Source organism: Gambusia affinis, linkage group LG11 (assembly GCF_019740435.1).
Source record: "Gambusia affinis linkage group LG11, SWU_Gaff_1.0, whole genome shotgun sequence".
Lineage (NCBI taxonomy): Eukaryota > Metazoa > Chordata > Actinopteri > Cyprinodontiformes > Poeciliidae > Gambusia > Gambusia affinis.
The window spans coordinates 412,584-436,857 of NC_057878.1; the positions used below are offsets into that span (position 1 = coordinate 412,584).

At 39.9% G+C, this 24,274-nt stretch overlaps 1 protein-coding gene across 1 annotated transcript in view; it reads left to right on the forward strand.

Moving 5' to 3' along the window:
- The window catches only part of tmprss3a (transmembrane serine protease 3a), a 65,890-nt gene that overhangs the window by 16,196 nt on the left and 25,420 nt on the right, over window positions 1-24,274 (forward strand). Inside the window, exons 4-8 of the mRNA XM_044131927.1 lie at window positions 2,056-2,172; window positions 7,515-7,631; window positions 9,660-9,783; window positions 11,388-11,507; window positions 16,121-16,167. Coding sequence (XP_043987862.1) covers window positions 2,056-2,172; window positions 7,515-7,631; window positions 9,660-9,783; window positions 11,388-11,507; window positions 16,121-16,167 — 525 coding nt within the window. The remainder of the gene's footprint in view (window positions 1-2,055; window positions 2,173-7,514; window positions 7,632-9,659; window positions 9,784-11,387; window positions 11,508-16,120; window positions 16,168-24,274) is intronic.

Consider the following 24,274-nt stretch of genomic DNA (forward strand, 5'->3'; position numbering starts at 1 on the left):
AAAATCTTGGTTCTTCATAGCTGGGCTGGACCCCGGTATTACCACATGCACTATGGCTAATATTAACTGGCATTTCGCTGGTGGACATAAACAGAGTATAGTAATATTCTTGTCATGATTTGGTGGTGAGGCAGAGGCATCAGACCCAGGTAGAGATGAATAAGATGGTTTAATGAAAAATCAAAATCCAAAAGACCAGCAACACAAAGGAGCGCAGGGCAAATGCTCACACTGGTGACAACAGACAGACTAGACAGACACGACGAGGACCCGACCAGGAACAAAGAACACAGAACAATCAAGAGGAGACAGGACAACACAGAGACACAGAAACTCAAAATAAACACAGAAAAGGAACAGATCCTGACAATTCTATTCACAAAAGTTAAACAATATGTTTGTCTTACTTGTGAGAAGTTATCCTCTGAGCTCTCATGTTAATTTGAACAAAAATATCCCACAGTGCTGAGGCATCTTCTGCTATTTTGGTTTAGCCAAGTAGAGCAAATACATCTCGCTGCAGGTAACAGTAAGGGGCGAGGCCAGACCACATGGCAAACCAATACCATATTTGAAAATGGGAAGCTTCCACTCCAGAAATGAAGGGGGCGCTATTTCCTATATTATCCGTGGTTTCCTGTTTTTATTTTCTTTTGAAATCTGTGATATCTTCACCTTTAGGAAGGAGTTCCACTCTCAACATGTACTTGAACTTCTCTCTTTTTTTACTTCAGCGCAGCTCACAGTTCTTAACAAGTTCTATAGCTTTCTATGTTTTTCTAATTCTGCTCCTTAGTTGCATCTTCTTGAGTGTAGTACTGCCTCTAGTGTCGTGGGGTGGTAACACAACTATCATTAATGTATCACTAAATCAGAATATTACAAAGTCTTTATTATTTATTATTAATTTCAGCATTACTCGCACTGTATAAGATAAATCCTCTAATAAAACACCATACATTTTTTTTTCTTAAGGATGTAGAGCTGATTAAATGACCTAAACAAGACCTGAAAGAGGGTTCAATTTCACTTGATCACCAACCTATTGAAACTGTGAAATTTTAAATACTTTGGGTCATTCCTGAACAGTCAGCTCAACTTTGCTGAAAACACTCACCATATTTTTAAGAACTGTTCTCAAAGACACTATTTTAAGAAGACTTAGGCTACGATCACTCTGCAGGTTACAATGACCTAATTTCGATTTTTTTTTCAAATCAAAATTTTTCCCATGGCCATTCACACATCACATTATGTGACTTGTATGTGATCTCCATTGCGAACTGTAAACAACCTGAAAATGTCCCGCATGCGCAGTAGAGGGCGAAATAACATCACACATAGAGAGCGTGCTGAGTGTTTTCCCAACCGTCATAAACAAGAAGCAGTGCTCAATGTTTGCGGAAATAAACATGGATGCTAAAGGTGGAGCATATCTTGCGATTTTGAAATTGTTGTCTGACTGGAGCCAGCATATTTACAAGTTAATTTGTGTTATTGTCTACCATAGTTGTTGTTTTTCTTTCCGCTTGGACATATCAGGGTGCAGAATAGTGACATTTGTCGAGTAACAATGACATTCCGGTCAGATGAATGCAACCTGGACATTAGGTCACATTTGTATTGGATACGTATCGGATGTCCAAGTGGCCTCTGTTGCATTAGGAGAAAATCAGTTCAGACTGTCAATGAAAGATCAGATACAAGTTGCATTACCGCAAAAAAATCGGAATTGGGTCACTTCAGGCTGCAGTGTGAACACAGCCTTCACTGGTCTTGGGGACAGCCAATTTTGTACTTTTGTACAAGACAATTATTCAGAGTGTTTTAATTTTTAACAGACAAACAATATGACTCTACCATCAAAAAGGTTCTCAGAACAACATATCCTCATGAGAACAATAGTAGGCACAATCCATTTTGATGTCAACCTTTGTGAATATGAAAAACATATTCTGATCATCCAAAAGTACAAATACTGGCAGAAAGTATTTATTTATAGAAAAAATTAGCTAAATATTCAAAACGTTATTCTGTGTTTTTTATTTTTATTAGCAGACAATGACTTGGATAAGGGATGGAAAAACAGACTCATTCCTCATCGATTTGAACTGCTGATTGCTTCAAGCCTCGTCTTGATGATAGTTCTTGTTCTCGGGATTGGCCTTGGAGGTAAGGAGCTCAGCTTTGTGTTACCTCTGTGGAGCTGGCAGTGACTGAGACAACCACAAGATTCTGATGCACAGTTGTGGTACAGAAGGTATTTTTTTTTCTGTTCGAGGGTCATCAGCTCATTACAGTGTTGTGAACAACTGTTTGACTCCTTCTTGATTTCCTTTTTTTACAGGTTTGTCACACTTCAGTGTTTTGGTACATCAAACCAATTATATTAGTCAAAGACAGCACAAGTAAACACAAAATGCACTTTTTAAATGATGGTGTTTATTAAAGGAGGAAATAACAGGTTAGGCAACAGCAATCAAGTGTTTGCAATGAGACCTTCAGTGCTGTGGAGGGATTGTGGCCCACTCATCTAGGCAAAATTGTTCTAGTTCTAGTTCTAAGGCTTTTTGAGAATGAAGTGTCTTTAATCTCTATAGCTAGGATTCATGTCAGGACTTTGGGTTGACCAGTCCAAAGTCTTCATTTTATTTTTCTTTAGTTATTCATAGGTGGAATTGCTGGTGTTTGGAAATATTGTCCTGCTGCAAAACCCAAGGGCATCTCAGATTGAGGTCAGATACACATGAACAGACATTCTCCTTTTGGGATTATTTGAGCAAAATAGAAAAAACTGCGATGATGTACTTCCAGTGAATAAATGTGGATTGCCATTATTTATATGGCAAAACAACTTGCCAGCCACAATGCACTCTTGGTACATTACTGATAACAAAACAGAAAAATTTAGTTGTTGTGTCAAACTTTTTCTGGCTGAGGACCACTTAACCCATTTAACAAACACTCACAGACCACAGACCTGGGTTGTTTTGTGGTTTGTTCATTATTCTGTGTTTCATAGTCTCCTTTTTTTAATTAGATCAGTCGTGTTCCTATTTTTCTTTTGTTCAGTCCTTTCTGAATGATTCTAGTTTATTTCTTGTGTCTGGTTATTCTTAATTACTCTAGTTTAATTATGTTTCCTGTTTAGTTATGCTTGAGTGTTAGATTCATATTTCATAGTCCTCCATGTGATCTCCCTCGCCCCCTCAGCACTCTCTCTCTCTTTCTGTCTCCCCTCACACCTGAAGCCAGTTTCAGCCATTCTTTACTAGTCGCCCTCCTTTCATCCTCTCTGACTTCCTGCATTCACTGTGATATTTCTATGGTTTCAGTTCTATTAATGACAGTCAATATGATTCACGTATCCATTTTGGGTCCACCAACAAACACCTCATGATGCCAACTAGAAATTGCCTCACTGAACACATATTAATATATACAACCTGAAATGAAAATATTACAACTTATTGTTGTCTTCTTTGTTTATACTGATGAGAAGAGTGGTGCTGTTTTGTAAATATGACTGACCATAATAAAATCATGAACAATCTACTCATTAATAGCATTTTAGGGCTATTTGTAATTTACAAATATAATAAAAGAAAAATAGCCTGGAGCTGTTTTGTTAGAAAAAAAAATCCCCTTCTGCTTCAATAAATATTAAAATTATCCATCCATTGCTATCTATTTAACTTATTCCCCAATTAAAACATTTTAAATTAAATAAAAATAAAAGCTGTTGACATGCTGTATTTAAAGATAAGTCATGAAAACAAAGAACAGCTCTGACACTTGAGTCCTACCACTCACAGTAAAGAGCTGTTCAAAAGAATTGAATCACTTGTGAATGCCCTTGTTGCTCTACACCTGAAATGTACTGTGTTCCATCAATAGTTAGAGAATCATGTAAAACAGCAGGGATTCCCCTAGAAGACCTGCTGAGCCTGGTGGTTGGGGGCGCTGAGACGGTCCACCATGTTTTTGGTTTACAAGATGTTAGTTAGACAGTAATAACAAAAATATTACTGGGTAATTAAATGTTAAGGGAAAACATCGCCAGTGAAATGATATTTAAACCCACAACTAGTCTTAAAACAACAAATCAAAAAATACAGTTAAAATGAATATTAATTATTTGCACTTCTATTTAATCCAAATTAAGTCAGTGGGTCCATAAGGCCTCCCAGTTCCTCCGGGGCCCCATAAATGCTAATATTTTAACACAGACAACAGATATACAAATGTAACATTTGTTTGAGATTATCAATGCTGCTCAATTTGATTTAATGGTTTTAGCATAAATTAAAAGATTTTAAATTGTTTAACATTTAAATGTAAGATTTTAAGGACCTGGCAAATTTACTTTTTAAAAGTTCAAAGAACAATATTCATAGTTGGATTGTTTTGTTACCATAGCAACAATCTGATGCTGTGAGGTTAATCTATGACACTGAGCTCAATTTGTTCACAACAAACTAGTAAACTGCAATTATAATTTATTGCTTTTTATGTTGGCCATTTAACCCCTTAACTATCAAAATCTCTAAAAACAGCTGAAAAGGTAAATCCAAATTAAATCAGCAGCTGTTCTTGAACAATCTGGAGTACATGCAAAAGCTTGGTCTCTTTATGAAGATGACAATTTAAATTTTCTATTTTTTCAGTCAAGAATAGTTTAACTATAAGTAGATTGTAGCTATTATGTTTGTAACACAAAAAGAAATTGAAAAATTTTGCTTTACCCAGATTTTTCATTTTTATTTCTTGTAAATACACATTGAGTGTTGAATGTATGGAGTGGAAAATAAATCTAGAATAATAATAATAATAATAAATCTGTAGAATAAAGTATTCTGCTCGTGGATTTCAAGATTGATCAAAAGAGCACAAAAAGAAATGTCATTTTGCACGTGTTTATTTTTGAGGATGTACAGGTGTTGTCCAAGTGTTCCATTTGGAGACTGCAAATGGAACACTTGGACAACGTCTGATATACAAGCTTCAAATGACTGTAACTCCTCAGTGCTTCAACATGCAGTCATCAATGAGGCTCTAATGAAAGATAATGACCAGAGGAATCACCTGATAGACACATTACTGATAGTGGAAATTACTTATTATATAAATAAAATGTCAAGTTTGTATACCACTCAATACACTTATTGAGTGTATTGATAAGTGTATATTGATTGATAAGTAGTATATACACTTATATACAATAAGTGTATATCACTCAATACACTTCACAGGAGATGATTGTAGATTTCAGGAGAAACAAAGTCGGATCAAACCCCATTTCCATCAGATCCTTTCTTCCAATAGCCATCACTATCTACAATAACTGTTTTTTTGTTAACTTGAGTTACAACAATATTTAATTTCCATTTAGGATCAACAAAGTATGCTTTAAATTTGAATTTAACTGAAAATAAGTGGCACATTATGCACCCACACACCAAGGAAAATTTAGAAAGATCAATCAACCTAATGGTCATGTTTTTCGACTGTGAGAGGAAGCTGGAGAAACCGGAGGAAACTCACTTTTGTTGCTGGTGGTTTAGCAACCAAAGTGTATATAGAGTTATTTTGAGGGAAGAATTAATTTACACTGTTGTATAAGCTGCACACAGATTACCTTTCATTGTATCAAATGTCATTTTGTCTGTGTTATCCCATGAAAAGATATACACTGAACAAAAATATAAACATGTCAAATATGAGAGTTTGGGTTATGCAACATATATAGAAACTCAAAATATATTTTCAGTTATTACTGATCATATCGGCATTGATAACATCGGGGTATGGCTATTTGTAGTGAATTGATAGTCCTTTGAACATGATAGGAGTGTTATGAAAATAAATAAGTCTTACCTAAGATGAAACACTGAATCAATCAAGAATGAATCAAAATGCATTTTGATTATTGTTTTATTAAGAAATTCAGCAAAGAATATGAGCAATGACTCCCCTGGTTAGTCCAGGGAAGTGAAGAAAACATAAAAGTACATCTCTTGTAATGTCCACCAGCCCTCTTACAGAGATGGGAGCAAAACTGAGAGTTTCAGTTTACTTCACAACTCTAATCCAGGTCAGAAATACCTTTTGTTATGTGTTTCCAGCAAGCTGGCTCCAACATGAAGGGTGCTTTATGGATCAAATTGATTGATTGAAATAAAACAAAATTTGACAACATAAAATCATGTCAGTCTGCCATTTGAGGCAGATTGACAGTCCTTTGAACATGATAGAGGTTGGGCTGAGGAATTTTGTTTTGACCAAGTTGGCTTCTCGTGGTGGTTACGGAAGTCTGAGGTGTGATGCGTCTGTTGTGCAGACCACTAGTCTCATCAGCTGTGTGTGTGGCTGATCTTAGACAAGTCTCCAGATGGATGAGCCAGATGTGGCGATCTTGTGCTGAAGTGGGTCGATTTGCAGTAATGCCAGTCTGTTGGAAACAAACTCTTAAATGGCCTATGGTCCAAAAATGGACATTGAGCCATCCAGCTACTGCTCTGGTGGACGTCCCTGCACTCAACATGCCAATGGTATGCTCCTGCATAACTTGCAACACCTGAGGCATTACGACTTGTGACAAAATGTTACATTTTGGGGTGGCCTTTAATTGTCCAGTTGTTGCTCATTTTGTCTGATCACCCACTGGACATGTCTCACCCATGCACTAAAAAAACCAACTCACTGAGTAATGCTCACTGACAGGAAGTTGGATTAAAAATTATACACAAATCAAAAGAAATACTACTTTTATACAATAAAATGTTAGTAAATGCTCATTTACAGCTGTTAACTCCACGTGAGAACAATATCTGACATGGGGCGTTTATATTTTGTTCATTATACTTAAATATATGCAGAAATTTGAGGGATGTACTCACTTTTGTGATATAATGTATGTTTCCCACAATGTCCCATCTTCATTTTGGGGAATTGGGGTTGTAAAATAAAGTTGAAAGATTTAATTGAATTAGCCTACTGACAATCAACCAATGGGTCACCACGGGCAATAAAGACGATTTTATTATATCCTTTTGGTCAAATTATGACAGCAATACCTGGTGGGCACATTTATGGGCCAGCCCATAAATAGGCATCTTTGTTTGCAGTGTTTGACATGCTTATGTGTCATAAATGTCCTTCCATGCTCTGTTCTGAGGCTACTCTTAGAGGGGCATTGTACCAACAGATCCTCTGAGATCTAGTGGTCACAATATTAGCTCTACAAACACTTTCTGGGACAGATAATCAGCCTAAAACACAATAACATCTAACCCTTTTTAATGTGTAGTATTACTTCACTTGGCTGCAAATGTACTGTTATATGTGTTTTGTCAGTGAGTATATGCATATAATCATTGTCTTATAACTTCTTGTGTGTCATATATTTTGAACAAATACTTGGATATGTTGAGGATGAGCAAAATAAATGATAACCCATTATTGTCAAATTTAACAAACTACACTGCACACATTTATCTTCTCTTCATCTACAGTGGGTCTTAGCTGTGTGGGAAGGTTTCGCTGCGGTTCTTCATCCCAGTGTGTCAGTACTATGGCTCGGTGTGATGGAACAATGGATTGTGAAAACCATGAAGATGAGCTTGGTTGTGGTGAGATGCACTGATATTAAGACACATTTCATGTCTCTGCAGCTGAAACCAGATTTACACTCTGTATTTTATTTCCTTCACTGTCTGGTGTAAAATCAGACCAAACATTTTCTATTTTAGGTAAACAAGGATTACTAGCATGGCTTCCAAATTTTGAAGCCAATTAATGAGACTATTTATTAGATGTTGTTTTTTTCAACTTTCTCCACAGTTAAAAGTTTACATAATTTGTTTATGTATTTTGTATAACTGATTTTATCTGTATGACCTCAATCAAACTTTGTAGCTTTTTACAACATTCTAATATAGCTATTAGCACTCAAGGTTTGACATGTTAGCTAATGTCTTTAAATGTTGAGTTAATATTCACATATCTCATTTGTTCCTTCTTCATGATCCCATCCATTTGTGAACTGCATAGATCATAGATGCACATACTTACTCTAAATTTAGTTTAATAAAATCCAACCGTGGAGTATTAGATGGTATTGAATCAGAATTCCCTCATACTGAACATTCATTCTTTGCAAACATTTTCCTGTCCCTCATGCAGAATAATCATGAAAATGAAGAATGAAATAAGAAGGCAATTTATTTACAATAAATTATAAAAATATACACAATGAACACAATAGAGATAATATGAAGATTCATTTTGTAGGAAAAGGAGGAATTGAAGAAGCTAACTACATAGAAGTGGAGGTTTAGACGTGGGATCTTGATAACAATGGTCAAGCTGGCAAAGTCAGAGCGATACTGTAGTATGGAGAGGTGCTACAATATTTCTCTGACTGCTATTCTTTTAACCCGGGTTGAAAGAATAGCAGTAACCATGTACTACGAAGCAGAAAGCTGACGTCGTTGTTTCTCCCTACACAGTGGGTAGTGCAGGTGAATGTACCCACACAGGCACACCTGCTAGAAGGAAACAACGCACTCAGTACAACACTTTCATTCTATTGGCTGAGAGGTTGCCAGGCGACTGTGACAAAAGGCAGTTCCATGTTTTGTAAGTTAGTAGAGACTAAGTTTGAGTACGACGAAATGTTTTGAGGACAAGCATCACAAGTTTTGAGAAGAAAGACACAAAGTCCTGCTTTCAAAATGAAAATGTAAGCAAGAGTATTAAAAGCTGAGAGAACAAAAGACAGGAAATCCTTTTTTCAGACTGAAAATTTGTGCTCTTGGATTATGGCAGAAAAATTCCTCTATAAGAAGTGTGTGTTTATAGACATAAAGCCAACAGTCTCTGATACGTGATGGAAAGTTTATCAGCCTTAGGCAGAGTCCTGACACAGATCCACTGATGTTTAGGGGGAGAGAAATGGTGGCAAAAAAGTCTTGTACACTTCAGCTCTGCCTCAATCTGTCATGAGTATGAAAGTATGAAGGTAAAGTATACCAACCCACATGTGCACTGACTGGTAAGCAGTGAGAGGACAGGGCTACCAAACAGGAGTAAGGCTGTCACTATTGAGCAGAATTGAGTTCTGCTCATATGTTTCAAAAAGTCCTAACATCTCTGGGAACATTATCACTGAGAGTGTAGCATTGTTTTTCAAGATGTAAACAGGAAACCATGTAATTCACCCAGTACTTAAAAGAGGGAGGTGAGGCAGACTTCCACTCTGTGAGAATGACAACCATCCCACAAGAGATAGCCTGTTGTACAGGCAAAGGAAGAGAGGAGCAAAAGTCAGATACTCCAGAGAGTTATCTGCTCTCTGTATGCACCTCAATAAAGACAAACAATGTCAGACCAAAAAGCTGTTAAATCATGGGTCAAGGTAGGTTAGGGTTACTTTTTTCCTCTGTGTGTGATCCGGCAGGGTTTTTTGTGTGGTTTTGGAATTTGACGGTCTGATGAGACCACCCTTTCTTTCCCGCCTGTCCAACTGTGAAATCTTCTGTGCTCCTCCTGAGCGTTGCCCTAATGCAGGAAGGTTAAGTTAAAATTGAGATTTGTCTAAACAAATATATAGATAACATTTTACTAACTGTTCTGTTTGTGATCTGTCTATTCATTAGTACGTCTAAGTGGCAGGAGCTCAGTTCTGCAGGTTCAAAAGAGAGGAGAATGGAGGACAGTGTGCTCTGAGGACTGGAACTACCAGCTAGGGATCTCTGCCTGCAAGCAACTGGGATACTCAAGGTTTTCTTACTTTCTTCTTTATTAATATTAATTGCTAATTCTGAAATGTATTTCTCTATTTCTTCTTACCATTAGGTTAATATTTTAATCTGAAGCTTTAGCCTGTTGTTCTGTTAAAGAGTTTAGCTCCACACACAGTGAAGACAGAAAATAGTTTATTCCAGTTACTTAAGATGACTTCACATGAACAAAGACATTAGAATCAATAAACGATTAAACACAAGACCAACAAGTTGAATATTTAATATAGTTCTCAAAGAGCAATATACCACTCTTAAAGGTACTGAGTGGTGGTGTCTCATTAGTATGCACTGTAACTGCTGGAGAAAGGGTTAATTTTATTATAACATTTATTTCATTCATATCTCACAAAGTGGTTAAAATTTAAATATGACCATATTGTTTTGTTGCTATTGCTACTATTATAGCTGTCACATGACCTGAGTGTGTAAGTGTAGAAAAGGTGCTTTGTGGGGCACATTGAAAATGTAGCAGAAGAGAAACACAACCCAGAAAGCATGGACATTCTGCACGGTTTACAAGGCGTGAATGGTAATGGCATGTACAACATTGGCCACAGCTAAGGGTAGAATGTAAACAGCTGCCAAAATAACACTGGTGAACCCTCTTGGTATAGACGGAAACTTACTGCCAAGAGTTCAATGTCTGGACTGCAGAGATGACACTTCACAGTAACATGCCCTGGGTGACACCATCCGTTGTTCACAGAACTGTTAATCTGTCTCCTTTTCTGTTCCTGCTGCTCTTTAAATCTGTCTGCTTGAATAGTCAGGAAGCCTGACAGAGACATGTTGGAGTCAGGGATACAATCCTGCAGCCATGTCTCAGTAACACACATTATGCTGCATTCGTTACCTTGCTGAGTCCTTGTCAGGGCTTGAAGTTCATCCATCTTGTTAGCCAACAATGTCACGATGCCCATTACGACGTGAGGTTGTAGAGATGGTTTGAACTTCCTCCTCCTCTCTCTCCTTTTTGCTCCAGCTCTGCATCCACAACACCTCCTTTCAACTCCTCTGGGATTTCTGGCTTCATTTGTGGGTTTATTTCAGCTTTTCTGATGTTGATCAGCTGCTCCCTGTTGTAAACCACCCGGTTGTTATGGTTACGCATCATAACAAAATAGCAAAAATACAAAAATATTGCCAAAAATCAGTCTAACCACACAGAATACAAAACAAGAAAAAGTAGCCATCCAGAAAAGCTACTTTCCTACAAAAAAGCAGGAATGAATATTTGAAAAACAGAAAAAATTAGAGCTACTCCAACATGCTGCCAGCATAGTCTACTGAAGATTATTTTTGAAGGGGTATTTGGTACTTGAGGAGGACCCAATTTATGCTGTAGTAACCTACCTATGATTCAAATACTATTTAATGTGCAGCATAGTGAACAGATGTTTACTCTGAGCAATAAGAGTAAACAATGACAAATAAATCTTATCTTATCTTATGAATGACTTCAATATCAAGACTTAGCAAAGCATAAAAAACAACCTTTGGAAGCTATGTCGTTTTACAGTAAAACAAATAGTTCCTTGTGCATACCTATATTTTTCTAACTGTTTGAAAATGTGTTACTAGTTATGTGGAGTCCTCCTTCATCTCTCTGACCTCCATCGAGCAGGACCTTCAAACCAACCTAATTTCCATCAACTATAACCAGTCAGAGGTCATTAAGCTTCAGAATGCTGCAACTTTCAGGTATGCAACTTTTCATCATCACAGGTGAGGGAAGTTTATGCAGAATAAGCCTGAGGATTCTTGTTGACCTACAGCAGTTTCACTGAGCCTGTCTCTCTATGAATACAACCAGCAAAAAACTAGCAAAGGGGCCAAACTGATGAGGTATCTGCTTAATATTTACAGAACATTCCAAGCTACATATAGAGAATAAATAGAACTAAAGGATGTGATTGTAGCATCTGATCAGGCTTTTCAATTACATTTATGAATGTAAAATTTGTATCAGTCTCAAAAATAAAACTTCTGTCTTGGAACTATCAATAATGTATTTGAAGGCATACATTATTTCTTTAACGAGGTTCCCCAAAATGGCATTTTTGCAGATTATTTATTTTGCTAATCAAAATATATATTTTTACTGGAAATTTTAAATATTTAAAAATAATTAATTCAAATGAATTCCAGTAAACTAACAACAAGAGATTCCAGGGGTGATGATGAAAACAGCTTTTGGTCCAGCTAGTTTTCATATCACAGCTGGAGGACAATTCTACAAGACAGAATAAGTCCTTTATAAATCTGGATAGAATAAATCCTTTCTATAACAGATTTAAAAGCATTCAAGTAAATTTCTTTATAATTATCATCTTTTTTCAATTTGCTTATTAAACTGTCAGCCCAGATGATCAATTTCTTTTCTCCTAATCCTATGCAGAGAACTTTTCACGCTTTTGTAATTTTTATAATAGATTGTAGTGGTGCTCCTCTATATGTTCTTTATACAAAGAGATCAGTCGAAACTCTATAAGAATGCTTACAATAACAAGAAAGTTTATGTCACACTAATTGTAAGGTATCTATATTTGGTATCTGTACATTTTAAAGTAGATTTTAGACTGCTTTTGTTGGTATTTAAAATCATTAATAGTCAGGATCTGGGAAGTTTTTGTTAGTAACTGTTTGCTTGGATCCAGTTAGTCTCAAACCTTCTTATAATAAAATTTTAAACAGATTTGATGACCTTGAACCAACAAAATCTATATTGGACATGTAATCTTGAAATAACATAAAACATTAACTTTAAACATAACAGCCATTTACAAGCTTCTTAATATCACATAAGATTTGTCCCTTCCAGTATGCATTTCTGCTTCAACCCTTAAAACTGCATCTCAAAGTCCAAAGTCGAGGGTATTTTTATGAAAAACACAAGAATATATGAAAACAACACAATCAAATTACAAATTAGCTTTACAGTTTTGTTGTTCATTGATAACATTTTCATTATTGATTCATCAAATTACAATGAAAAGACAAACATTTGATGGGTGATTACATTATGCATTATCTAATGTCCCTTTGGGATTAATAAAGTATATTTGAATTTGAATTGTGTCACATATCAAGAGTAGAATTTACTTCATGCAGGGTTTCCTCCTGAAAACTTTCAGGAGGAAACCCTGAAAGTTTTGTATTAAAAGATGTTAAGTTGACAGGAAATGTAAAATATTACTGGGTAATTATGTTACTGGAAGACATTGCTGACAATACTTAAACCCACAATTTTAGTTCTACAAACAACAAATAAAAAATACCATTAAGATAAATATACATTTTTTGCACTTCTGTTAAATCAAATTAAGTCAACTGCTGGAGAATCTAAAACCACGATCTAAAGGCATAAATGAATTAAGAGAATAACAATGCTGTTACATTTGATTTAATTTTTTCAGCATAGATACATTAAAAGATTATAAATAAACATTTAAATTTAAGATTTTAAGGAACTGGCAAGTTTACTTGGTAAAAGTTAAAAGAATGATCTTCATAGTTAGATTGTTTTGTTACTGAGTGCAACAATCTGATGCTCTTTGAGTTTTAGCTGCTCATTAATGCATCTTATTAAACAGCAATTACATTTGACTACTCAGTCAATTAAACCATGTCCCCTCTTCCAGATTTCATTAAATCCATGGTGAAATTGGTTAGGGAATGGGTTAGTGGTGCTGATGTTTGCATCAAGAGGGGCTCCTAAATCAAATTCTGCTCAAGGCCTCATTTAACATTTGACCAGCCCTGCATAATGAGCTAGACCTGCAGCACAGCGCATCTCTGCTGCTGGATGTAGAGGGACAAAAGGGAGATTCAATTTATGTGGCTTTAGTAGTTCTTTCATTTTGTGTCTATTGAGTTTTTAATAAGCGACACAGAGACTGCTTTGGTTCCCCAAGCTTCATGAGAAAAGCCGTTTTGAGCTCCGCGCAGCAACTCTACCTGAGTTTAAGTAGACAAAGCATTTGATATGCATCATGTTGCTGCAAAAAATAAACCGACATAAAAATAAACAAGCTGCGCTAGTCACGAGGCGAACGCAAAAGCTCCTCCACGGGCTGAACCATCGGGCAATAATGCACCAGCTAACCAGGAATTCAGACTTTATCGACAGTCAGCATGTTGAGATGTAAACACACATGCTGCAAATAATGCTTTGTTAAAAAAGAAACATTCTCAATGCACACCTCTAAATGTGCACCTGTGAACACTGAGCAGAGCTCAATGTGAACATTTGCGTTTCACATTGGGCTGCACAAGTAGAGCAAATGCGGTGGTTTAAGCTTGATTCCTATCTTGGTGAATTCTACAAAAACCCTAATCCAGGAAGGAAAGTGTGGGTAGTGACAATCAGGGTGACGAGACAGACTGGGAAGTTGTGACTGGGATAGAGAAGCTTAAATACTGGAAGGTAGTAAATGGAACAATGGCCTAGCGAGATGAGAGGAGTGATTGCAGGTGTGAGTAATTGGCACAAGAGCTGGCTGAGGGGCGGGGAGAATGTGGCACAGGAAAACTAAGGAGATCTAAACAAAAGGAAGGAGACAGGGAACTGAAAAAAACTAATAATACAAAAGACACTAAGAGTAAAGAAAACCTGATGAACTAGGAGAAAAAAATATGAGGGAAACCATAACCGAACCTAAATTGAAACAAGGCTGATCTAACAACAACTAAGAACTAAGGGTTCAAAGAAATAATTTAACTAGAATTACGAAAGAAAGACTAACCAAACCTAAAAAGACAAAATAAGAATTAGTAACACTAAGGGGGAAGCTAGAAGGACTTAAGTAGAATTACTAAAGGAAGATATACATACTCTTGGACATGGAAGAATAACTGAACCTAGGGTGATGAAATTAAGAAATAAACATTACTAGAAACACAGCAGGGAGGCGGAAATAAGAAATAACTAGAAGGATAAAAGAATTAACTAAGAAACTAAACTAAATACAGAGGAATAAACTGGTATTGAGCAATAGCTGATACGGTCTTACTCTATTTTCAGGTAAAGATAAAATAATATTGTGGCATGGGTTTGTTGGAACCATATCTAGTACTAAGAAGAAATATATTTTACAGACCAAAACAGTAAGGAACTTATTACTTTTTTATGTTTTTAATTAGATTTTATTTTATATATTTATTTCTTCAATATTAATTTTTATGTCAGTGTTAATGTCATGATGTTGTTAAGTGACTAAATGACACTTTCAATTTGACTCACTTGGATTTGACTAAGAACCAGCTTCATTCTTTGCTATTTCTGTACAATCTATAAGTCAATAGAAAGGTCTATTGAAAATATCATCCATGGTCCATCCATCCATTTTCTTTACACCTTTCTTCCCTAAATGGGGTCGGGAGGGTTGCTGGTGCCTATCTCCAGCTGCGTCCCGGGCGAGAGGCGGGGTACACCCTGGACAGGTCGCCAGTCTGTCACAGTCATCCATGGTTCTGTCCCATATTTTATGGCATTAAAAGCATATTGCAACTTTTGTTTTTCCACTGAAAGCTCTGGTTTGCACAGTAAATGCCATGTGGGTGAAATTCTATGGATATGTCCCATTCTCCTGAAGGCAGCACAGCGCTGCACCACCAGAAACTGACAGAAACACTGAAGAGAATAAGAGTTCTGACTGATATAGTTGCAGTTCGATTCATGTTTCAATGTTGCAGAGCAAGGCCTTTTTGGAAAGTTTTAGTAATAGAAAATGGCACAGAACAAGATTTTTTTTTCACTCTGATTGGCTGCTGATAGGCCAACCAATTTTAAGTTGAATGTCCTTTCATTGCATTTTTCTTAGACACCTTTAAAAATAATTTTTATTCACATGGCTTTTTTGTTCTTTTAAACTAATAATTCAGTAATGTGTTTCTCTTTTAAGGATTTTTGATGATAAATACAAAAACAACAATACAAGTCAATACAGCAACAATAATGATAGAAATATTAATCATAAAATAATATTCAGTGCAAGTAGCCTACATTTTCTTTGATGGGGGGCAAGAAGGGGCCTGAATGGTGGATAGGGGGCGCTGGCCCAAAAAAAGATGAGAAACACTGATGTAGATGAAGTTTGTAAAAGACAAATAGTTTTATCCCACTTTCCTGTCTGACAAAAGATTAAAAAAAGATCTCTGGAGCTGACAGAACCTCAAAAGAATAACAGATTATTTTAAAATCATCAACAGAGACATAATGTGTTTAATAAATTCTGCTCTGGATCTACCTAATAATTGATGGAACTTGTTTCTATGCATTTGTATGTTATATGACCCTGACTGTGTCTTTGCAGTAAGAACCAGTGCACCTCAGGCAAGGTGACCACTCTGAAATGTATTGGTGAGAGAACACATTCAATCTTACTTCATTTTTTTACTAACAGTATTTAATGTAAAGCTTTAGAAGTAGAGGTTATGACCAGGACTTGCACTCATCGTGGGCATGAATGTCATATTAATTTAGGCTTTTAATCGTATATTTTAACTGATATTTTTCTGGGTGGAATCATAATTCACATGCGCATGTCCAAAATTGATGGTACCCCTCTGTTACAGAATGAAAAGCCCACAATGGTCACTGAAATAATTTGAAACTGACAAAAATAAAAACACATAAAAGTTAACTGAAAATGAGCAAATAAAGATCAGACATGGTTTTTAAATTGAGGTTCAGTAAAATAACTTTTAAAAAGATAAGCTAATGAAACAGGCCTGGACAAAAACAAGACTGAAAATAATTTGGCCGTATGATGCCAAAAGTATTTGCTCACCCATCCAAACTATTGGAATCAGGTGTTCCAATCGCTTCCATGGTCACAGGTGTATAATATGAAGAACCTAGGCAAGCAGACTGTTTTTACAAACATTTGTGAAAGAATGGCCCTCTATCAACAGGTCAGTGAATTCCAGTGTGGAACTGTGACTGGATGGCACCAGTGCAACAAATCCAGTCGTGAAATTTCCTCTCTCTTAAATGTTCCACAGTCAACTGTATTATAAGAAAATGGAAGTGTTTGGGAATGACAGCAACTCAGCCACGAAGTAGTAGGACACATAAACTGACGGAGCATTAGTGTTTGTCTATTTTTGTCTACACAGTTAAACATGACCTTTTTCCTTCAACAGAAACTGTCAGTCCTTTTCTCTTGTCAAGAGGCATTGCTGCTACATTGCTAGGACATGTACACTAGAGGCTATAGGAGGAATCACAGTGTCTCTCTTATAGCTGGGGGGATGAGTTCTGACTGTTGTTTGTGCTTACGGGCTGAATGACAGTTCAGCTTACCCATCCTTCTTGGAGTCCTTGGAGGGGATACTGGAGAGTGCCCTTCCTGGGGACTCCCTTGTTCTGCTGGGGGACTTCAACGCTCACGTGGGTGATGACAGTGACACCTGGAGGGGCGTGGTTGGGGGGAACGGCCCCCCCGATCTCAACTCGAGTGGTGTTCTGTTGTTGGACTTCTGTGCTCATCATGGACTGTCCATAACGAACACCATGTTCAGGCATAAGGGTGTCCATATGTTCACTTGGCACCAGGACACCCTAGGCCACAGTTCAATGATTACCTTTGTCATCGTTTCATTGGATCTGTGGCTGTATGTCTTGAAGAGAGGTGCAGAGTTGTCGACTGACCACTACCTGGTGTGAGTTTGCTCCAGTGGTGGGGGAGGATGATGGTCAGACCTGACAGGACAAACGTGTTGTGAGGGTCTACTGTGAATGTCTGGCGGAATCCCATGTGAGATGGAGCTTTAACTCCCATCTCCGGCAGAACTTTGAACTTTGTCAGTGCCTGTTGTAGCGGAAACACTCGAACACCTTTGGTGAAAGATGGTGGACACCTTCAGTGAGGGACGCTGTCAGGTTGAAGAAGGAATCCTATTGGGCCCTTTTGGCCTCTGGGACTAAAAAAGCAGCTGATGCGTACCAACAGGTAAGGCGGCATGTGGCTCGGGTGGTTGCTGAGGCAAAAACTCGGCCATGGGAGTTCAGAGAGGCCATGGAGAAAGACTGGTACACCATCCGGCATCTCAGGAGGGGGAAGCAGTACAGCACCAACACTGTTCATAGTGGTGATGGTGTGCTGATGACCTCAACTTGGGATGTTGTGACCTGGTGGGCAGAATACTTCAAAGACCTCGTCAAACCCACCAATATGCCTTCCATTGAGAAAGCTGAGCCTGGGGACTCTGGGCCAGGCTCTACAATGTCTGGGGACGAGGTCGCCAAGGTGGTTAAAAAACTCCTCGGTGGCAGGGATGTATCAGATTCGTCCAGAGTTCCTGAAGGCGCTGTATGTTGTAGGGTTGTGTTGGCTGACATGACTCTACAATATTGCATGGACATTGGGGGCAGACTGGGGTGGAGGTCCCCCTGTTCAAAAAGGGGGACCGGATGGTGTGCTCCAATTACAGGGTGGTCACACTCTATTCAGGGGTCCTGGAGACCAGGGTCCATCGGATAGTCAAACCTTGGATTCAGGAAGAGCAGTGTAGTTTTCCTCCTGTTTGTGGAGCCCAGGACCAGCTCTACACCGTCAGCACTGTCTTGGGGGGTGCATGGGAGTTCACCCAAACAGTCTGTTTTTTGTAGACTTGGAGAAGGTGATCTTGTCCCTCAGAGAGACCTGTGGGGGGTTCTCTGGGAGTATGGGGTACCGGGCCCTTTGATAAGGGCTGTATGAATGGTGTCAGAGTGTGGTCCGCATTACAGGAAGGAAGTTGGGCTCATTTCCGGTGAGAGTTGGACTCCACCAGGGCTGCCCTTTGTCACCGATTCTGTTTATTACTTTCATGGACAGAATTTCTAGATGCAGCCAAGGTGTTGAGGGGTCTGTTTTGGTGGCCTCAGGCTCGTATCTCTGCTTTTTGCGGATTATGTGGTTCTGTTGGCTTCATCAGGTTGTGATCTATAGCTTTCGCTGGAGCAGTTCGCAGCCAAGTGTGAGGCCGGAATGAGAATCAGTGCCTCCAAATCCGAGACCATGATCTTGAGCGGAAAAAGGGTAGAGTGCCTTCTTCAGGTTGGGGGGGTGTCCTGCCCCACGTGGAGGAGTTTAAGTATCTCAGGATGTTGTTCGCGAATGGGGGAAGAAGGGAGCGGGAGATCGGCAGGCGGATTGGTGCAGCGTCTGCAGTGAAGCGAGCACTGTACTGGTCCATTGTGATGAAGAGAGAGCTGAGTCAAAAAGCAAAGCTGTTAATTTACCAGTCGATCTACGTTACTACCCTCATCTATGGTCATGAGCTTTGGGTCATGACCAAAAGGATCCAAGCGGCCAAAATGGGTTTTCTTCATAGGGTGTCTGGGCTCTCCCTTAGAGACAGGGTGAGAAGCTCAGACTTAGAGTAGAGCCGCTCCTCCTTCACAACGAAAGGAGCCAGTTGAGGTGACTCAGGCTTTTGGTCAGGATCCCTCTTGGATGCCTCCCTGGTGAGGTGTTCGGAGCACGTCCCGCTGGGAGGAGGCCCCAGGGAAAACATGGTGGAGGGACTATGTTTTTCGGCTGGACTTGGAGCGCTTTGGGATTCCCCTGGAGGAGCTGGAACAAGTGGCTGAGGAGAGGGAAGTCTGGGCCTCCCTTCGTAAGGCCCCCACATATTCTGGTGGACTGTGCGCGTAACATGCAGACTGTCCGAGGAGGGTTGGGTCTTCATACTTGAGCATACTGATTACCTAAAATTCTCTATTGACAAATTCCTTTATTTCACACAATCCTAATTAAAACTACTAAGTTTGATTAACTATTTGGGCACCTAGCTTAATTTATTCTCCATCTGGGAAGCCTTAACTCACCTCTCAATGTGGGACAGAGAATGGCAGTCACATGTCAGATCATCCGGCAAAGACAGAACTGCTATCCGGAGCCAGCACAGTGTCCTACTCCGGGTAGAGGAGCAGCAGGAGACTGCAAAGGATTTAGCTGTAATCAGGAGTCGATTCAATAAGCTTTGTTTATTATGTTGCAAAAGCACAATTGTGATCTGTGTAATAATTTTTGCAGCAATCAAAAATTAGCACAATCCCGATCATCCTTTCCTTGCTGTCATTAGAGAAAAAAATGTCAGACTCAACTTATCAGACCACCTCTCTGATCCCCTGCTGATAAAGAAGGCTGGGATGATTAGAGTGTCCCAGTGATCCAAGGAGCTATGCTGTCTGGGGCTTCATGCCCCTGGTAGGGTCACCCAGGGTAGACAGGTCAAAGGTGAGGACCCAGACACAGTGCAGCCTGAAGACCCCTTATGACAAGCAAAACCATTGGAAACAGTGTTCCCTCTGTCAAATACAGGTCACCAAGACCCCACTCTGGAGCCAAGCCTGGAGATGGAACACGTTGGCAAGCACCTGGTGTCCGGGTTTTAACCCATGGAGCGCAGTCGGGCACAGCCTGAAGAGGATATGTGGGTCCCTCTTACCATGGGATCATCACCTGTGAGAAGGGTACCCTAAACCACCACAACAGGATCACAATTCTGCTAACCAGGTCTCCAGAAATTCTGGTGATTCTGGGATGCCCGTGGCTCATCAAACACAGTCCAGTCATTAATTAGTTCACTTGGGGACCGTCTTCCTCCACTTCTTGTTTGAGGGAAGCCCCTATCATGACAGCTCCCTGTGAGATCAACAATGATTACCCAGATTTGTCTAGGGTCCCTAAGGTTTATCATGATTTGCATGAGGTATTTAATAAATCGAAAGCCACTTCTCTGCCTCCCCATAGAGAGTACTGTATGACTGTATCATTGACATTTGCCCTGGAACCACCCCACCTAGGGGCAGATTGTATTCAATTTCTGGTCCTGAAAGAGAGGCTATGGAGGAAGACATATCTGACGCCATCAAGGCAGGACTAATCAGAAAGTGTTCTTCCCCAGCAGGTTCAGGATTCTTCTTTGTAGGCAAGAAGGATGGGTCTCTTAGAACATGCATTGATTATCGAGGCCTTAATGAGGTTACAGTTAAGAACAGGTACCCTCTGCCTCCCACGAATTCTGCTTTTGAGCTTCTTCAAGGTAGTACTGTGTTCACTAAACTGGATCGGTGTAATGGCTACCATCTGGTCCACATAAGAGAAGGAAACGAATGGAAGACAGCTTTCAACACCCCTTTAGGGCATTATGAATACCTGGTCATGCCCTTTGGGATCACCAATGCACCAGCCGTTTTGCCCTTTGGTAAGCTAAAACGTCTCTTCACCTCAGCTCCCATTCTGCGCTCTCCAGATCTGTATAACCCTTTTGTGGTGTGGGTAGATGCCTCAGAAACTGGGGTCACCAAAGTTCTGTCTCAACGGTTTGCAGGTTATGCCAGATTACACTGTTGTGCCTTTTTTTTTCTTGCCGGCTCTCTACCTCCGAGAGAAACTATGATGTTGGAAACAGAGAACTGTTGGCTATTAAACTAGCATTAGAGGAATGGAGGCACTGGCTGGAGGGGTCCACACATACTTTTACTGTGTGGACAGAACATAAGACCTTGAAATACCTCAAGTCTGCCAAAAGACTGAACCCACGCCACGCTAGATGGGCACTATCCTTTAGCAGATTTAACTTCACCCTGGCCTATCAACCTGGCAGCAAGAACGTCAAACCAGATGCCCTTTCTAGCCGTCATCAGCCTTCTTCCTGAAGAAATGGTGTCTAAGGTCCTTCAGTTCTGTCATGGCTCTAAACATTTCTGTCACCCAGGTATAACAAAGAGTCTAGCAGTGGTTCAGTTAGGATTCTGGTGACCCACACTCAGAAAGGACACACGAGAGTTTGTGTTAGCATGTGCCACCTGTTCCAGAGTAAAACCCTCTAGATGCCCCCCAGCTGGTCTACTGAGGCCTCTGCCAATTCCACATCGACAGTGGTCCCACATCTCAATAGATTTTGTCACAGGCTTACCTCTCTCTCAAAGTAACATGGTGCTCCTCACTGTGGTTGACAAATTCTCTAAGATGACCCACCTCATTCCTCTACGCAAGTTGCCTTCAGCACCTGAACTCGCTGAAGTGATGGCCTGAAAAGTGTTCAGACTTCATAGCAGTCCCTGCAACATCATGTCTGATAGAGGACCGCAATTCCTTTTCTGTTTTTGGGGTGAATTTTGCACCTTTCTCGACATTGACATCAGTCTCTCTTTAGGTTTTCACCCTCAGATGGATGACCAGACAGAGAGGATGAATCAGAAGTTTGAGTCCAATTTTTGCATCCGTTGCATGGATGTCCCCAGTTACTGGTCCCAGAACTTACCTTGGGTAGAGTATGCCATCAATGGATTCATCAAGGTCTGTCTCCATTTCATGTTGTTTATGGCTATCAGCCGCAAATTCTCTCTGTTCAGGAAGGGGCTACTTAGGTTCCTGCTGCCCATTTATCAGCACGTCATTGTCTCAGAGTCTGGAGAAAGGCCAGAGTGACTCTCTGAAAGACCTCTGCTGTTTATGCTCATAATGCCAATTACCACAGATTGCCATTATGATCCCAAGCCCCATGACAGATCCCAAGCCCCAAGATACCTGGTGGGTCAAGAGAGGATGAATCAGGAGGTTGAGTCCAATACCTGGTGGGTCAAATGGTGTGGTTATCCACTAAGAATCTACCCATCAAGGTAGAGAATCGTAAGTTGGCACCTCGTTTTGTGGGCCCATTTCCTATTGCCAAGGTTATTAACCCAGTAGCTGTGCTTTTCAATCTGCCTTCTTCATTGCATGTAGACCCCACCTTCCATGTCTCCAAGGCCAAACCTGTGATGTCCAGGTTTTGCCCTCCATCCAGACCCACACCCCCCGACTCATTGATGGAGTTCCTGCCATTACTGTGAGATGCTTGCTATGTTCCCGATGTTTTGGCTGTGCCATCCAATACCTTGTATACTGGAAGGGTTATGGTGTGGAGGAGAGGTCCTTGATACCTTCTCACTTGATCCTGGATAAGGGCCTCATCCGCAACTTCCATTGCCAGCATCCGGACCAGCCCAGTGGGGCATCCAGAGCCGCTCCTTGAGGAGGAGGTGATGTCATGATTTCATCCCTTCAGCTCTACCTTGACTGTGCTGATTACTCATTACCCTCACCTGCACTGTGCTGCTCCCTATTTAAACAGCTGCTCATCACCAGCTCAGTGGGAGATCGTCTGTTGCCCAGTCAAAGCTTTCAAGCCTTTTTTTCATGTTCTAAAGAGTTTTCTGGTTTTCTGATCCTGCCTGTTTTTTGACCACAGATTTTTGCCGAGTCCTTCTGCTGTAGGAAGAGTTCTGACCTCCTGTTGTTGAACCCTGCCCACCTCTGACCCTACCTTCAGTCTTCTGATTACTGGATTTTTATTGCCTGAGACCCTCCCATGCATGACCCTGGATCGGTTCAATAACTCAGCCTCTGTTTGGTGGATTTTGTCCCTGTCGTCTGTTTGTCCCCTGAGGCCCCAAAGCCCCCACTATCCATTCAACCATCCTCCCCAGGCTGGATTCCCGACCCATGTGGATCCCCCATTCCTGACCTACCGGTGTGACCACACTGGTGTGACCACACCCTACAACATCAGTAATGCCCAGTGCACACTACACCATCTTAGAGCTGTCGGCCAATTGTCGGCCCATTTTCAAAACCTGAGAGACCGAACATTAGCCGACAGAAATTCTAGGTATAACGGTTCGGGTTCGATCATGCCGAATTGTCCAACAATGGGCACAAAATAATGGCTACAAGTCCAATTAACTCATTTTAAAACCAGGCATTTCTCAGTGCTTTACTACAATCTACCTACAATGCATGTGGCTCTAGTGTCAGCGTAACATCCTGACTGAATGAAAATCATTAGAACCTATTTATCTCACATTAACGAAGAACAGCTGAAAAGTTACCAGGTTCATCAACTGCATCGCTCCAACTCCTCCCCTCATCATTTCTACACTCAACAAAAATATAAACTCTACACTTTTGTTTTTGCTCCCATTTTTCATGAGATGGACTCAAAGATCTAAAATTCATTCCAGATAAACAATATTACCATTTCTTTCCAATGTTGTCCACAAATCTGTCTAAATGTTTGATAGTGAGCACTTCTGCTTTGCTGAGATAATCCATCCTACCTCACAGGTGTGCCACATCAAGATGCTGATCTGACATCATGATTAGTGTACAGGTGTACCTTATACCGCCCACAATAAAAGGCCACTCTGAAATGTGCAGTTTTTTGCTTTATTGGGGATCTGGGGACTCAGAACCAGTCAGTAGCTGGTGTGACCACCATTTTCCTCATGCAGTGCAACACATCTTCTTCGCATAGAGTTTATCAGATTGTCAATTGTGACCCATGGAATGTTGGTCCACTCCTCTTCAATGGCTGTGCAAAGTTGCTGAATATTAGTGGGAACTGGTACATGCATTCCTATACGCTGGTCAAGCACATCCCAAACATGCTCAATGGGTGACATGTCTGGTGAGTATGCTGGCCATGCA